This window comes from Hypomesus nipponensis, chromosome 1 (assembly GCF_054491055.1).
Source record: "Hypomesus nipponensis isolate SF chromosome 1, ASM5449105v1, whole genome shotgun sequence".
NCBI classification, from domain to species: Eukaryota; Metazoa; Chordata; class Actinopteri; order Osmeriformes; family Osmeridae; genus Hypomesus; species Hypomesus nipponensis.
The window spans coordinates 2,467,879-2,485,000 of record NC_140361.1 but is presented as its reverse complement, the minus strand read 5'-3'; the positions used below and the strand labels follow the sequence as shown (position 1 = coordinate 2,485,000).

The following is a 17,122-nucleotide window of genomic DNA, read 5'->3' as shown; positions in this document are numbered from 1 at the left end:
GCTTCCTGTTAGACTCTGCTTCCTGATACACGCTGCTTCCTGTTTCAGTGCAGAGGCTCTGGGCTTTGTGGGTAATGTCGTTTTACAGGCGTGAAATGTTTGACTGTTAAAATCATGCAGTCTTCCTCACTGCTGTGTTCAGACTCATGGTACATGGCATCTATTCAGCCTCTCCTCACGGCGCCTTGATTGAAATTCAGCAGACAGTCATCAGAGGCTCTCAGAGCCTGTTAGTTATCTGAATCAAGCCATGCTGCAGAGCATTCCCTCTGGTAGATGGCCGTGTTCAGGTCGTATGTACCTGGGGTGTGCGTGCTGTACATAGAGCAGGTGCACAACCGGGTTGAATAGCTTCAACTCACTCCTCGGTATGAATACCGTCCGCCTGCGAGGTGTACCCAGGGTTAGGGGGGGAGGTGTACCCAGGGTTAGGGGGGGGGGTGTACCCAGGGTCAGGGGGGAGGTGTACCCAGGGTTAGGGGGGAGGTGTACCCAGGGTTAGGGGGGGGGGTGTACCCAGGGTTAGGGGGGGGGTGTACCCAGGGTTAGGGGGGAGGTGTACCCAGGGTTAGGGGGGGGGGTGTACCCAGGGTCAGGGGGGAGGTGTACCCAGGGTTAGGGGGGAGGTGTACCCAGGATCAGGGGGGAGGTGTACCCAGGGTTATGGGGGGGGGTGTACCCAGGGTCAGGGGGGGGGTGTACCCAGGGTTAGGGGGGGGTGTACCCAGGGTCAGGAGGGAGGTGTTCCCAGGGTTAGGGGGGGGTGTACCCAGGGTCAGGGGGGAGGTGTACCCAGGGTTAGGGGGGGGGGGGTGTACCCAGGGTTAGGGGGGGGGGGTGTACCCAGGGTTAGGGGGGAGGTGTACCCAGGGTTAGGGGGGGGGTGTACCCAGGGTCAGGGGGGAGGTGTTCCCAGGGTTAGGGGGGGGTGTACCCAGGGTCAGGGGGGAGGTGTACCCAGGGTTAGGGGGGGGGGGTGTACCCAGGGTTAGGGGGGGGGGGTGTACCCAGGGTTAGGGGGGAGGTGTACCCAGGGTTAGGGGGGAGGTGTACCCAGGGTTAGGGGGGGGGGGTGTACCCAGGGTTAGGGGGGGGGGTGTACCCAGGGTTAGGGGGGAGGTGTACTGACAAGCAAGGTGATCACAGCGGCTACAGACACTGTTCAAAACCTCCTTCTCTTAGCTTCTTGAGTATGTATCAATATCTATATATCCTGTGTCTATATATTTTTTTATATTTATATATCTGAAAATCTTCTATCTGCGGAGCACCCGACCAACACTCTTTTATGTTGGTCAACTTCTGTAGAAAAGGAAAATGTTTGTTTTTTTCTACAAAGACTGCGTCTGCGTAGTCCTGCTACTACGCGATGCCCCGAGAATGACCTCGCACGCTTCCTCTCGGCCTTCTGCCTACAGTTCTTAAGTGATGCAGACAAAGTCCAACGCAACACACACATCACAGCAAATGCCTTTCATCCACCTTTACTGTACACCATATCAGCCTTGTGATTGCAGACAAGCCGGTTTCAGCCCTAATTGAATTACACACATCCAAAGAAAGATTTTTTTTCTCGAAGAATTGATTTGATCTTTGACCAGTTAAATGCCTCACTTGGCTGATTATCATCTGCTCTGATGAATTATTCACACTGACAGGTCCTGGGTCAGCTCTTACCTTTGTAAACATTGGTTTCCCATGCTGCGTGACCATGGTGCACTGATCGCAGTCCACCGTGATGCAGGAGTTGTGGAAGGACTCCTTGGCGTGTTTCAGGATGTAGTAGAGGTCTGTGACTCCGCCTTCGAACACCGTGGAGAAGTAACGTGGGATCAGAGTCCGTCCGATGGCTGGAGGGAGGGGGAGAGGGACAGAGATAAGTCCCTACTCATCACTGGCTTGAGTGGACCTCCAACTCCAGTAATGAGTTGCTGACTAAGAGAGTCGTTTGAGGACTACATCACATTAAATTAGCCACTGTACGGCGTACGGTACTGATGTGTGGCGGGACGCCAGTTTGGTTAACGTTTCTCTGTCGGTAGATTCTTCCGGTGTAAACCGTACAACCCCACAGTTCTGCTTTCGCGTTACTTTCCACATACTGTTAACAGCATAAAAAAAAAACTCAACAGCAATGCCAAGCAGTACGTAATTTTACCAGCAGTTTATAAAATGACTGATTTGTTTGTTTCACCGTCAACAAACATAATTAACAATCGGTGGATGTTTGTATAGAGGAGTAGAGATCGCACAGACAATACAAGAAGTACATGAAGGGTTCAGTTATTCATCAATCCAAACGAGAGCAGGAGAAGGAATGTGGAAGGTATGTCAAGAGCCTTCTGCCCTCAGGCTAGCTTGTGTCTTTTGTCAGTCTTTCCTCTGTTTAAAATAATATTAATGGGTGATTTAAAAAGATCAGGCTTTTGGATACACGTGATATTATGCAAAATTCAGACGAGTGCCTTTTATCAGTCAGGCTACAAGACTATCTGAATATTCAATTTGTTAAAGATGACATGCTATCCAAAGCACTGCAGGTACGATGTTCTCCAAAGTGAACTGTTGTCGAAATTGCAGTTTGCCTTCGCTACCAGAACCACGCTGTGAACCCTTCATCCTAGATTTCCTTGTGCATAACCAGTAATGTAACAAGTCTCTGTTATTCTGTCAAATATTCATCATTATAGCATCGCCTGTAAAACGTAGCGTTACATTACACAGAGGCACGGCCTCTGATTTGACGCAGAAATAATCCATCTCAGAGTCAACACTCTGCTGGGTGGAATTATATTCCACGCCTCCCCCCGGGGAGAAAGGAGAAGGAAATAAAACTGAATTTAGAAATGTCCCCCAGACAGTGGAGGGACACTCCCTAAGTTATGACTGAGCACTGGGAGGGAGGGAGGGAGGGAGAGCAAGAGAGAGAACGAGAGTGAAGGAGAGAGAGAGAGAGAGAGAGAGAGAGAGAGAGAGAGAGAGAGAGAGAGAGAGAGAGAGAGAGAGAGAGAGAGAGAGAGAGAGAGAGAGAGAGAGGAAGTACCCGTGACTGGTATGTTTTTTCAAATTCGATAAAGTCGGGCATGACTAAATAAACATATAAAATGTTAGGCCGTGTGAGCTATGGCTTGAGGAGTAGCTGCAAGAGGAGAAGGAAGAGGGACAGGAGGTGGAGGAGGAGGGAGAGGAGGTGGAGGAGGAGGGAGAGGAGGTGGAGGAGAGGAGGTGGAGGAGGAGGGAGAGGAGGTGGAGGAGGAAGGAGAGGAGGTGGAGGAGAGGAGGTGGAGGAGGAGGGAGATGAGGTGGAGGAGGAGGGAGAGGAAGAAAGAGAGGAGGTGGAGGAGGAGGGAGAGGAGGTGGAGGAGGAGGGAGAGGAGGAAATAGAGGAGGTGGAGGAGGAGGGAGAGGAGGTGGAGGAAGAAAGAGAGGAGGAAGAAAGATTTGCATTCTATATGTATAAATAACTCCTCTTTCTCTGATTGCAACCATTCTCCTCTCCTCTCCCCCCTCCTCACAGCCACCCTATCTCTCTGCCCCCCTCCCCCCTTCTCTTCACCGTTGAAAAACAAAGTGAGCCAAGTAGTGGAGCTGACTGCAAATGCTCCGCTCCGACAAGAAGGACAAAAAGAACGAAGAGAGAAGGAGAAAGAGAAGGGGGGGATAGGTATGTGGAGACAGCAGGGAGAGGAGAGAGGGAGGGAGGATGGAGAGAGGAGGAAGGGAGAGAGGAAGGATGGAGAGAGAGGGAGGGAGGGGGGAGGGGAGAGAGAGAGAGGGAGGAAGGAGGAGGGAGAGGGGGAGAAAGGAGGAGGGAGAGGGAGGGAGGAAGGGGGAGGGGAGAGAGAGGGAGGGAGGGAGGCAGGAGGAGGGAGAGAGAGGGAGGAGGAGGGAGAGAGGAGGAGGGAGTGAGAAGAAAGAAGAAGGAGGGAGAGAGGGAGGGAGGAGGAGGGAGGGAGGAGGGGAGAGAGAGGGAGGGAGGAGGAGAGAGAGGGAGGAAAGGGTGGAAGAGTGGTTTAACGGAGGAAAGGGTGAATTGCAGGAGGACTCAAGACAGGATAGAGTGAACTAACAAAGAAGGAGAGACACTTTGAAAGAAAAGAGGGACAGTGAAGTGAAAGAGAGAAGCTCAGAACGGGGTATCACGTCGAGAGAACAGGGGGGAGAGAACAAGAGAGAAAGGAGAAGTAAAAGAGACATGCTTCGTGCACACCTTCCCACCCCAGAAGCTTAGCAGCGAGTCATTCCTTCTAAACGCAGAATCAGCCTCACAGCGCACCCAGCTTCCAGAGACACCCTGCTAGATGTGTAGCAGGCACGATGGCATCCAAGGTTTCAAGCTCCGAAGCCAGTTATTGCCCCATCAGTATGCTAGGCTCCTAAATGATCTACTGTACATACTATAGGAGGGGGCAGCAGGTGGTGAAATATTTCCAATGAAATAGAAACATTGCAAATTCTCGATATTTATCTTAATGAAGCCTATTTGGTCTAGATAAGCTAACTGCACTGTATGTATAGCTGCTGTCTGCACTGTATGGAGTCAGATGGCTGAGCAGTGAGGGAGTCGGGCTAGTAATTAGAAGGTTGCCGGGTCAATTCCCGCTGTGCCAATTGACGTTGTGTCCTTGGGCAAGGCACTTCACCCAACTTGTCTCGGGTGGAATGTCCCTGTACTTAATGTAAGTCGCTCTGGATAAGAGCGTCTGCTAAATGACAAAAAAAAAACAAAAAAAAACACAACATGTATTGCAGTCTACATGGTCTCAGTGGGAATGACTTATGTCTTGGTGTCTACACAAGCACATTTGCGTTCCCTCCCCAACATCGTCAGTCTAGGGGCCCCGGGGAGGAGAAACTGGCCCCCAGGTTGTTGAGATGATTACTGTGCTCACGGTAACAAAACACTGCACTAACAACAACAACAAACAAACAGGAATCTGTCTCCTCCTTGTAGTCCAACACACAGAGAAACAAGTGTCTGTTTTGAATCTTTCTCCTCCTCGCGCCGGTTCCTCTCTCTATGCTTCCTTCCTCTTCCCACCAGCTAGCGTTCTGATTGGCTCGTCTTCAGATGTCCTCACTTGAGAGACAGGATTAGCCTGCGCTCGATTTTGGGCAAACACGACGAGCAACATATGCCTCTCAAGTAATGTGTACCCAAACACACAATTTACAAATAATTAACGTGGTGTTAATTAGCCGCATTAATTCATGCCACTTTGTGGAATTGTTCCCCCCGCGAGCCGCCAGGACGCCTGCCAGGAACCAGAGCCAGAAAGAAGCTGAAATATTCTGCTAGCAGGCAGGGGAGGAGGAGGAGGAAGAGGGGGTAGGAGGAGGAGGGGAGGAGGAGGCGGAGGAGGGAGGAGGAGGAGGAGGGGGTAGGAGGAGGAGGAGGAGGAGGGGGTAGGAGGAGGAGGGGAGGAGGAGGAGGAGGAGGAAGAGGAGGAGGAAGAGGAGGAGGAGGGGGTAGGAGGAGGGGGTAGGAGGAGGAGGAGGAGGAGGAGGGGAGGAGGAGGAGGAGGAGGAGGAGGAGGAGGAAGAGGAGGAGGGGAGGAGGAGGAAGAGGAGGAGGAGGGGGTAGGAGGAGGAGGAGGAGGAGGAGGAGGAGGAGGAGGAGGAGGAGGAGGGGAGGAGGAGGAGGAGGAGGAGGAGGAGGAGGAGGAGAAGGAAGAGGAGGAGGAGGAAGAGGAGGAAGAGGAGGAGGAGGGGGTAGGAGGAGGAGGAGGAGGAGGGGGGATGGGGAAGAAGGAGTGGGGAAGGAGGAGCAGGAGGAGTGGGGGAGGAGGAGGAGGAGGAGGAGGGGGGGGATGCTGCTGGCGCACTATTCACACTCAGGCAGCAGAGAGAATACACACACACACACACTCACACTCACACGTGATGTAGTCTTAAGCCAAACTTGGCTTCAGTTTGATGAAGACAAACTGGTCACATCAGAATAAACTTTACTGTGAGGCTACAATATTGAAGGCTGAATATTATTTAGCTATTATTTCATGGTTTACCTTATGAGATCTATTCATTTGTGGGTGTGGGGGCTGGAAGCGTTTGTATGTGTGCATCTGTGCATGTGTGTGTGTGCTGTAGGAGGAGAGAGAGAGGGTAGAGAAAGAGAGAGAGTGAGAGGAGAAGGATGGGGGTTGGTGTGTGACCACTGTGAAACATACAGAAGACATCGTATATAATGAAGCACCCAGGGACTGGACTAGGCTAACAGCACACCAAAAAAAAAAAAACCACACACACACACCCTCACCCTGACATGGAAACGGCAATGCACACACACACACACCACGCACTCTACACATATGAACATAAAATCTTCTGCCACAGTTTTTAATTGGATCAGATGAGATTTCTGAATATGAGGTTAAAAGATAAAAATGTGTCTCAATCCGACAGAGCTGGTAAGAGGTTGAAGGAGGACTTGACTGTTGGTCAACGAGCCCCCTGGTTCCCTGCCCCCCCTGCTCCCCTGCCCCCTGTCAGAACAGGACAGGAAGCCTCACAGTTGGGCTACTGGAGGTAGATTGGAGCCCATTACATCCCAACAGGAATTCCGCCTAAAGGTAGAACTGGATTTGGAACAAGGGGTGGGAGGAGAGGGGTGGGGGAAGGTGGGGGAGAAGAGTGATGGGAAGAGGGCAGGAGAGGGTGGGAGGAGGGGAAGAGAGGGGTGGGGGGAGGAGAGGGTGGGGGGAGGGGAAGAGAGGGATGGGGGGAGGAGAGGGTGGGAGGAGGGGAATAGAGGGGTGGGGGAGGAGAGGGGTGGGGGGAGGAGAGGGGTGGGGGGAGGAGAGGGGTGGGGGAGGGGAAGAGAGGGATGGGGGGAGGAGAGGGTGGGAGGAGGGGAAGAGAGGGGTGGGGGGAGGTGGGGGAGGAGGGGAGTAGAGGGGAGCAGACCCACTGCAGAAGAGCATCTCTGGAAGCCCAGAACGAGAGGAGACGAGGTGGAACCTTCTGGATGATGCCTGTGTCTGATAGCTGAGATGATTGGAACACCATTTCAGTCAATGTTAAATAAACAAATATGCATGTGTATGAAATAAGTAAATATGGCTATGAATTCAGTCCTGAAATAACTGAGGCAATACAAATATAAACAAATATAAATGTAGAAATGAGTCCATATAAATCAATAAAGAAAGTGAAAAAGGCTTTTGATTCAGACTCAAAGTTAATTATGTTCACCACATACTTTGAGAGCTTCATATAAAGAAGAAAAAACATGTTGTGAATTTGCAGCCAATGACGCGCAGAATATCTCAGTCAGATAGTAGAAATATATATACTACCGGTTTACAGCATGAGATATAGATTTAAAATCCACTTTTCTGGTCAGAACTGTGTGTACTGTGGCTCTAACCACATCTGGATGAAATACCGTGATCATTGAACACAGCAAAATATACCATCTGATATTGAAACTAATAATTGACCAGTCAATGAAGTGACCCTCTGTATTCACCAACAAACAACATAACTCAGAGATTCAGAGATCTCTTCAAGAGATCAGGATATGCCAGGATATGTTTGAAACAACCACATTTGTCCTGACTGGGGATGCTGGAGTAACCTGTGTCCGTGTGTGTCAGGACAGTGAGGGAGGTAACCTGGCAGGTCACCTGACCTGGCCCTCAGGCTACTGGGCAAACACCAGTACGTTAGTGACAATGACTACATAGCTAATGTTCTGTTGATGGCCTTGAAAATGAATATATTTTAGAGAATTTCTTGAATTTTCTTGAAAATAAGTCTGCATGAGAGTTGCAAGGCGCACATGTGGTGTAGCGCAAGGTTGAAGCACGGAAACACACACACACTGCTAGAATGTGGGAATCACTGCCCAGAACATGAAATATTCATCAGTCATAAAACTTTAATTTTCTCTCTCTCTCTCTCTCTCTCTCTCTCTCTCTCTCTCTGTCTCTCTCTCTGTCTCTCTCTCTCTGTCTCTCTCTCTCTGTCTCTCTCTGTCTCTCTCTGTCTCTCTCTCTCTCTCTCTCTCTCTCTCTCTCTCTCTCTCTCTCTCTCTCTCGTAAACACTTCTTTTTCAGCTCCTCAAATCGTTGCAGTTAGAAACGTCTTTAAAACCTGTCCAAATACATTAGCAAAAGTACACCCAAGTTGGCAGGATTTAGAAATTGGGAACCATTTTCTAATTTTATTTTTTTTTTTACGGTTATTACGGCTGGAGACCTATCCCTTGTGGGTTTAAAATAGCCCATATTGGGGAAGTTGGGGAGACCCATATACAGACAAAAGCATGTCCCCCATATTCTCAGGATTCCTGGACTGGTGAATGCTCCTGAAGGCAAAACAGACACCCTCATTATGACCCCACCATCGTAGCCACTGCTATGACCTCACCCCGTGGTTAACGTGTGTTAGGATCACAGCTGTTTACAACCATGAGTCTTGTGCATTTTGTTTTAATATCTACAATAATGATATCTTACTGACAAAAGACTCATTCTGTGAAAAGCATATCTGGATACTGGTTTCAGATCTCACACTCCCTAGTGTGGAAGAGTGCAATTATTTCTATTTTTTACAGAGAACGAGCAGAGAGAGAGAGAGTGAGGGAGAGAGAGAGACAGAATGAGGGAGAAAAAAAAAAATTAGAATGAGAGAGAAAAAAAGAGGGGTTAGCAAAAAAAGGGAGAGAGAGAGAGACACAACACCAGTCACCCTCATCCGCCCCTGCGCCACGCCTGAATGCTGCCGGCCTGGAGAAGGAGGAGGAGGGTGGGGGGGGGGGGGGGGGAGAGGGATGGTAGGGGGAGGAGGAAAGGGAAGGGGAGGAGGGGAATGAGGAGGAGGGAGATGAGGAGGGGAGCAGGTGGGAGGGGGAGGAGGAGGGAGAGGAGTGGGGAGGGTGAGGAAGGGTGGGAGAGGATTAGGCGGAGGAGGAAGAAGAGCAGGGGAGAGAGGAGGGGGGAAGAGATGTGGGGGGTTCACATCCCCTAGAAGCCGGTCCTCCTCCCCTCTTCACCTACATCCATAATTCAGGAGGGGCTGGCCTCATGCCTCTCCCAGCCCACAACACAGCCCTGCGAGCAGGCTACACCACGCAGCCAGGGCCCCCAGGACCCCCACTAGCTCCAGAACTCCCTGGACGCCTCCACCAACATCACACAGCAGCATACTGGAAGTACTGTACTGTACAGTACATGCGACGCGTCTTATCCCTCTGAAGCTACTGTCTACGAGGTTGAATAAACTTGGATAAAAAGAGTTTGCTTCAGAACAAACTCTTCAATCTGTAGCCGTTGAGTAAAAAAAAAAAAAAAAAAATCATTTTGTTTTTGGAGGAACCTCAGTTGTTGAATCCAGGTATTGACCGAACACACTGTTCATCACCACAGAACGTTCCTTGGAGGATGATGCCGTCCTCTCACTGTGACATTCCAAACACCATCCACTGTTTCCATTTTGAGGGAATTAATGGGACACACACACACACCTACATAAACCCACACACACACACTCACTCACTCCCTCACACACATGTACAAACAAACACACTTGCTAACAAACACACACGTAGACAAAAAAACCCACATACACACACTCACTCCCTCACACACATGTACAAACAAACACACTTGCTAACAAACACACACGTAGACAAAAAACCCCACATACACACACTCACTCCCTCACACACATGTACAAACAAACACACTTGCTAACAAACACACACGTAGACAAAAAAACACACACACACACACTCCTCAGGAACCCAGCCGAGTTTGTTTGAACAAGCCTTCCACCCCTCTGTGTCTGTGCTGGCTGAGTCTCCCCAGGCAGCTGCTCTGGACCGGGCCTGCAGGGTGAGTGCTCCCCCTGGCTCCAGACAGGCCCTGGCCCTGCTTCAGATCACCTCCAGATTATCGGAGGACACACTGAGAGCAGCCGGCCTCTGCCATTATCATTGATTAGGGCACGCCAGGAGTCTAAGATGAACGAGAATTGAGTGTGTGTTCGAGTGTTCGTGTTCGTGTGAGTGCTAGTGTGTATGATTGCATGTCTGTGCATGTGTGTTTGTGTGAGCGTGTGTTTGCATGTGTGTGTACTTGAGTATGTGTGTGTACATGAGTGTGTGTGTGTGTGTGTGTGTGCAGGAGAGGTTGGGGGGATGAAAAAGGACCACATAAACATTTAATACCTTAAGTGAGGCCTTGAAGGTTGGTTCATAGGAGCAGAGTCTAATGCAAGGCCAGGCCTCCTTTAGCCCTGGCTGATCCATCTCTCCATGTATTATCTATAAAGGTATGGATTTTTTCACGTGCCAATGCGTGTGTGTGCGCGTGTGCAAGCTGGACTGCGTTATGTTTGTGTGCATGTGTGTTTCTGTAGTGCATGAGTGTTTCTGTGGTGCATGAGTGTTTCTGTAGTACACAAGTGTTTTTGTAGTATATGAGTGTTTCTTTAGTACATGAATGTTTCTGTAGTATGTGTGTTTCTGTAGTGCATGTGTGTCTCTGTCGTGCATGTGTGTCTCTGTCGTGCATGAGTGTTTCTGTCGTGCATGAGTGTTTCTGTCGTGCATGAGTGTTTCTGTAATATGTGAGTGTTTGGACAATGCTAGTTAGTTGTTTTGTGCATGTGAACCCAAATGATCCCATTTCATTGTGTCCAAGCATGCGCATATGTTTACCCTTGAGTGTGTGCAGTTGTGTTTGTATTTTTGCAGACAGTGTGTATTTTCCAGGTGGAATTTGTTTTTCCTTCCAATGTAGAGATGTTTTATTGACAACATTGAATCTTGAAACTTTCTCTCTCTCTCAATCGCCCTCTCTCTCTCTTTCCCCTTCCTTTCAACCTCCCTCCACCTCTCTCTCTCTTTCCCCTTCCTTTCAACCTCCCTCCATCTCTATCTTTTCCCCTCTTATTCTGTCTCTCCCTCTCTGTCTCATTTTTCTGTCAACCTTTCCCTCTCTGTTTTCTGACTCTGTAACTTTCTCACTCTCTTTCCTTCTCTCAACATCTCTCCCTACCTTTGTGTCTCTCCATCCCAAGCTCTCTCTCCCTCCTTCCTGTCTCTCTCTGTGTATCTCTCTCCTTCCTCTCTCTCTCTCCTTTCCTCTGTCTCCTTCTGTCTCTCTCTCTCCTTCTGTCTCTCTCCTTCCTGTCTCTCTCTCCCTCTCTCTCTCTCTCTCTCTCTCTCTCCAGATTGTTCCAGAATATTCGTAGCTCAGCTGTGTGTGTTGCATTTGTCTGCATGCGTTCATGAACTCTACTGTTAGTCACCGCCAGAATGATTTCTCAATTTACATTTATACACAAGAAGAAACCAGACAAAATATGTTACTGTAATAGACAGAAAGAATATTGGAGCACAACTGTTGTTGGTATGTCGATTCAATTTAATATGCAGTTTTGGCAAGTTAAATGCACTGTAGCTTATTCCATCATGATTTTCCTATTCTTCCACCTGAACCAAACAATGTACACAACACTACACACAGGCATGGACACATGCACAGCCCTGGTGTGTGAGTAGCTACGCACACACACACACACACACACACACACACACACACACACACACACACACACACACACACACACACACACACACACACACACACACACACACACACACACACACACACACACACACGCACGCACACACGCAGGCACACACAGCCGTGGTGTGTGTGGGGTAGAGGAGGCTGAGTGGAGAGCAGCAGGCTGGACGAGGTGGAGGAGGGCTGGGAGGGGCTGTATGCAGGAATCTATTGTTTCCCAAACTGGGAAGAGGAAGCTGGGTTTGTTTTCATCTGGGGCAGAAAGTGGTGAGAAAGCAGGGAGATAAGAGACATGCCCATCCTACAGGACAGCTGGTGCCCTCGGATAGGTGTCCCCCTTTCCTGTCGCCCGCATTCGGTAGTTCCCACCCTGAACCTGGCAACCAGGAAACCCCCTGTGTGAGCCGCACCCCAACTTGACGGCCAGAGACCTCCATCAGTCTGACACACGGAGAGACATGTCAGAGGTCTCTCACACGATCACACTGAAGACTACTGTCCTCTCTCTCACATCTGTCACATCTTGCTCTCCCTTTCTCGCTCTGTCACTGTACACTATTCTGTTCTCTCTCAGTCTTTTTCTCTCTCTGTTTCTTTCTTCCTGTCTTTATTTTAATTTTTCTGTAGCTTTCTTTCTCTGTCTCTGTCTCTCTCCATCTCTTTCTGTCTCTCTCTCTCTCTCTCCCCCCCTCATCTCTCTCTCTCTCTCTCTCTCTCTCTCTCTGTTTGTCCAACTCGTCGCCGTGGTTCCCAGACTTGCCCACTTGTCAATCAAGAGAGGTGGTGTGTCCTCCGCAGAGCAGGACAAGGCTGCTTCATCCCTCCTGTCAATCATCCCCACGACCCCCACACCCCTCTCCCTACCCTCTCCTCCTCTCGCTCCCCACCCTCTCCTTCCCTCTCTCCACCCTCTCCTCCCATCTCTCCACCCTCTCCTCCCCTCGCTCCCCAGCCCCTCCTCCTCCTCTCGCTCTCCATCCCCTCCACGCTCCCATCCCCCCAGCTCTCACTTGCTCCATCTCCCCATCCAGCTCTCCTCACCTGTCACCACACACACACACAAATAGGAGCAACTGCTTCCCCCACATCCACCTTCCTAATAACCAGCCAGAGTCTTCCTTTTCATCTACCCATCACACACACACACAAACTCACGTAGACACACATGCACAAACACAGATGCCTCAAACACATATGTGCACACACACACCCAGTATGCATTTCACACTGATAAGCGTAAAATCCCAATACCATTCTCTCTACATGCCCCTCCCCTTCTCATCGTCCAGTAACACCCAGAGCTGTAGCATTGCCCAGTAACACCATGTAACCTGTAACATTCGGTAACACCCAGTAACACCCAGTAACACCATGTAACCTGTAACATTCGGTAACACCCAGTAACACCCAGTAACAATCTGTAACAACCTGTAACACCATGTAACCTGTAACATTCGGTAACACCCAGTAACACCCAGTAACTCCATGTAACTCCATGTAACCTGTAACATCCGGTAACACACAGTAACACACAATAACAACCTGTAACGCCAAGTAACACTATGTAACCTGTAACATCCGGTAACACACAGTAACACCCAGTAACACAGTTACAACCTGTAACACCAAGTAACATCCAATAACACGATGCACAGTATGTTACAGCCAGTAACACCCCAAACAATATGTAACAGCCGATCACATCCAGTAACAGTGTCACAGCCTGTAACATCCAGTCAAATCAAATCAAAATGTATTTGTATATCCCTTTTTACATGCAAGCATGTCACATATGCCCATAGGACTGCCCTCAACCAACCTCAACCCTCAAGGAAGAAAAGGAAAAACTCCCAGAAAAACTCACTAGAGGAGAAAACATTTAAGAAACCTTGGGAGGAGCAATTCAGTGAGGGGTCCCCTCCTCCAGTAAAACTATGTACAGTATGTTACAGCCAGTAACACTACATAAGTCTGTAACAGTCTGTAACATCCAGTAACACTACATAACAGTCTTTAACACCCCATAACACCCTGTAACATCCAGAGCTGTAGGATTGATACTACACAGCTCGGTCCCTGTCTGTCTTTTACTCAGTGACGATCACCCCGCTTCGCCTCTCAACCCGGCCTCGTAGACAACACCCCCCACCTGACTGCACATGCCCTCTTATACATTATTATTAATTATACATCCATAAAATATTCATTTAGCCAAATCAAAAGCACCTTCCAGTACAGGGAGATTTGAACATGCGCACTCTTAATCTGTAGGTAAGTGCTATAACCACCAAGCTAATACCATCCACCTGTTTTGACTTTCCTATGACACGTCACATCAATATTGTAGAAATACATACATACATTACAGTTAAGAGTCACTACTTCATAGGAAGGTCCTCTAAAGGAGAGTTTGTCATTCTTTTTTAATGTTTGATCTCCTTAAATTAAAAATGATGATTTTTGATCCAGATCGAATGTGTGCCTCTTTTTAAAGGATTGCTCTCCGATTGCATCATGTGTTGACTCTCATCACATTCTCAATATATTGCGAGGGTTTGAATACATTGGGGGAGTAAAAAGCACCAACATATTACCCTGTGAAAGCGGCTTGTGGTTTCAAATAATGTAACATCCTTTAATTTACCTTTGAATTCATTCAAAAGGGCATTTCTAAAAAGAACAAACCAATTATGAACTGATTTGAACACACAGAAATAGATAAAAATGACAGATTGTTGTATGACCAGATTAATGGTTATTAATGTGTTATTCTTCTCTGAGTTGAATTATCATGATTGTCTCTACATCTGCTCTGATAATTAAGCAGTCGCCATAACAACCTCGTCATTAGTAAGTATATACTGTACAAGGAGGCGGAGAGACACGGAGAGAGAGACACGGAGAGAGAGAGAGAGAGAGAGAGAGAGAGAGAGGGAGAGAGAGGGGGTGGGATATGGGGGGAAAAGCAAGAGAAAGAATGAGAGACAGAGTGGAAGAAAGGGTGAGTGAGGGAGAGGAGGGAGAGAGAGGAGGGAGAGAGAGAAGGAAAAAAAAATAGATGTTGGCAAGATGCACAAAAGGAAAAATATAAGTGATGGTGTGTGAAATAGAGAGCGGAAGCACTCACATAATCATAAGATATTACGACAATATTTATGGTCATAAGACAGCTTTATATTAAGTGAATCCTGAAAGCATTTTCTTATTCATTGTACAAATATAATAAATGCCACTTTGAGCTGTGGATTCAAAACTAAACAGACAACAACAACAACAACCTGTATTTCAATTGAAAGAACGAGGCGAATCAGTAGGGAATGGAGTCTCTATCACAGAATCATTTTAGATTTAGATTCAATCGCTCGGTTGTTTGTTGCTATGTGACAGCGAACACAATTGAAAAGTGAGCCCGGGAGAGAATGAACTGGAACCAAATGCGTTCCTGAACAAATACAGTCGAATCAAGAGATGTTTTGTCTAAAAGCTTGTAGTGTTCTTCTTCCTCACACCTTAAACCGTGATAACTGTAATTACAGCACGGAAAAACAGGAGCACTCTGTCACTATTGAGGGAACTTCAGACTTGGATTCTCCACTAAAGGGCCAGTCAAACCGTCAACCACACTCCTCTACAGTAGCTGCACCAGATAATTGTTGGATGAATTAATGAAATGTTATTACATATTATTACTGTTGTTCACATGTTAATAACATGTCTTCAGAGCATGCACTATGCATCACAAAAACATTTAGCGCATCAGACAATGTAAGCCTTAAAGCTGCACTAGGGAATATTAAATAAAGTAAAACATTTTAAACGGCGCCCCAATATTTCTGAACTCGAATAATCGGAATTTCCACGCTTTCCTCCAGCTTGAGTTTGATTGACAGTGGTTTCTAAAAATAACCTAAGATGAAAAGTCCTCCTTAAGGAAGGCGATGGGCTGGAACAGGGTTGCTGGAACATAATTGGTTAGAAAGTTGCGGGCCCCTTCAAAAATGTGAAATTAACATTACACTAGCACAGGACTGTTTGCGTCTGCTAAACAAACTCTCAAAGGACCTCATTATATTCACAAAGTTTTTATAGGGGACAAAACTTTTTTTAAACTGAAAAAATCTATTGTACCTTTAAATCAACATAATATTTCTAAACTACAGCTAACATGAATGTATTCAAAAGTTGTATTTTGAATGGTTCTAAAGTTTACACGGCCCTCTGTGTAGTTCCAGGCAGTAAAAGAAGAGAAGGACTATTTCAAGTTTCACCCCTTTTGACTGACAGTGGCTAATATGTCATCCATCTTCTGTACCTGGTGACACAGACATCTGCGCATGTATACGTAACAGTAGTCCATGGATACCGTGAGTGAGGTTTGTGTTTGTGTGTGTGTGTGTGTGTGTCTGTGATTGTAATTATGTGGGTTTGTGTTTGTGTGTGATTGTAATTATGTGTGTGTGCGCTTGTGTGTCAAAACACCTAAAACTAGAATGCTTCTGACTGGCGGTGAGTCATCATCGCCATAGCGTTAAGCTGTCCGTTCCCAGGGGAACAGGGTTCCCATCCCAACACCAGGGGGGATTTTTATTTTTACATTTGAAAAGAAAGGGTCCACAAACAAGCCTCCTCTATTCCTCCTCTCCATGTCTGGGCTGAGTCACAAACCCTCTTTCTGTCTCCCCTCTCTGTCTGTCTGTCTGTCTGTCTCTCTGTCTGTCTGTCTGTCTGTCTGTCTCTCTGTCTGTCTGTCTGTCTGTGTCTCTCTCTCTCTGTCTGTCTCTCTCTCTGTCTGTCTGTCTCTCTCTCTCTCTCCCCCCCTGTCTTTCTCTCCTTTCCTTGGCATCTTTCTCTCCCTCTCTCATGCTCTCATGCTCTCATGCTCTCTCTCTCTCTCTCTCTCTCTCTCTCTCTCTCTCTCTCTCTCTCTCTCTCTCTCTCTCTCTCTCTCTCTCTCTCTCTCTCTCTCTCTCTCTCTCTCTCTCTCTCTCTCTCTCTCTCTCTCTCTCTCTCTCTCTCTCTCTCTCTCTCTCTCTCTCTCTCTCTCTCTCTCTCTCTCTCTCTCTCTCTCTCTCTCTCTCTCTCTCTCTCTCTCTCTCTCTCTCTCTCTCTCTCTCTCTCTCTCTCTCTCTCTCTCTCTCTCTCTCTCTCTCTCTCTCTCTCTCTCTCTCTCTCCCTTGCTTTCCCTTTTCCTTTATCCCACTGGGTCTTTTTTTGTATATTTCCGTCTCTCTATATCTCTCTCCCTTGCTCTCCCTCTCTGTATCTCTCTCCCTCTCTCTATATATCTCTCTCCCTTGCTCTCCCTCTCTGTATCTCTCTCCCTCTCTCTATATATATCTCTCCCTCGCTCTCCCTCTCTGTATCTCTCTCCCTCTCTCTATATCTCTCTCCCTCTCTCTGTATCTCTCTCTTTCTCCATTTCTCACTGTATCTCTTTCCTTCTCATTCTCTCTCCCTCTCCCACTCTCTCTGTACACACCAAGATTAATTCTCAGCCTACAATATACGTTCCCCTATCTTTGTCTGTCTGATATTCAAAGTGCAGCCCGTATCAAACAGAGCACTGTGTGGATGGGATGAAA

General features: G+C 47.9%; 1 protein-coding gene across 9 annotated transcripts in view; it reads right to left on the bottom strand.

Moving 5' to 3' along the window:
- ldb2a (LIM domain binding 2a) overlaps positions 1-17,122 on the bottom strand; it is a 46,483-nt gene that overhangs the window by 17,852 nt on the left and 11,509 nt on the right. For all 9 annotated transcript variants that reach the window (XM_084698505.1, XM_084698352.1, XM_084698427.1 and 6 more), the window contains exon 3: positions 1,678-1,850. In XM_084698505.1, coding sequence (XP_084554631.1) covers positions 1,678-1,850 — 173 coding nt within the window. The remainder of the gene's footprint in view (positions 1-1,677; positions 1,851-17,122) is intronic.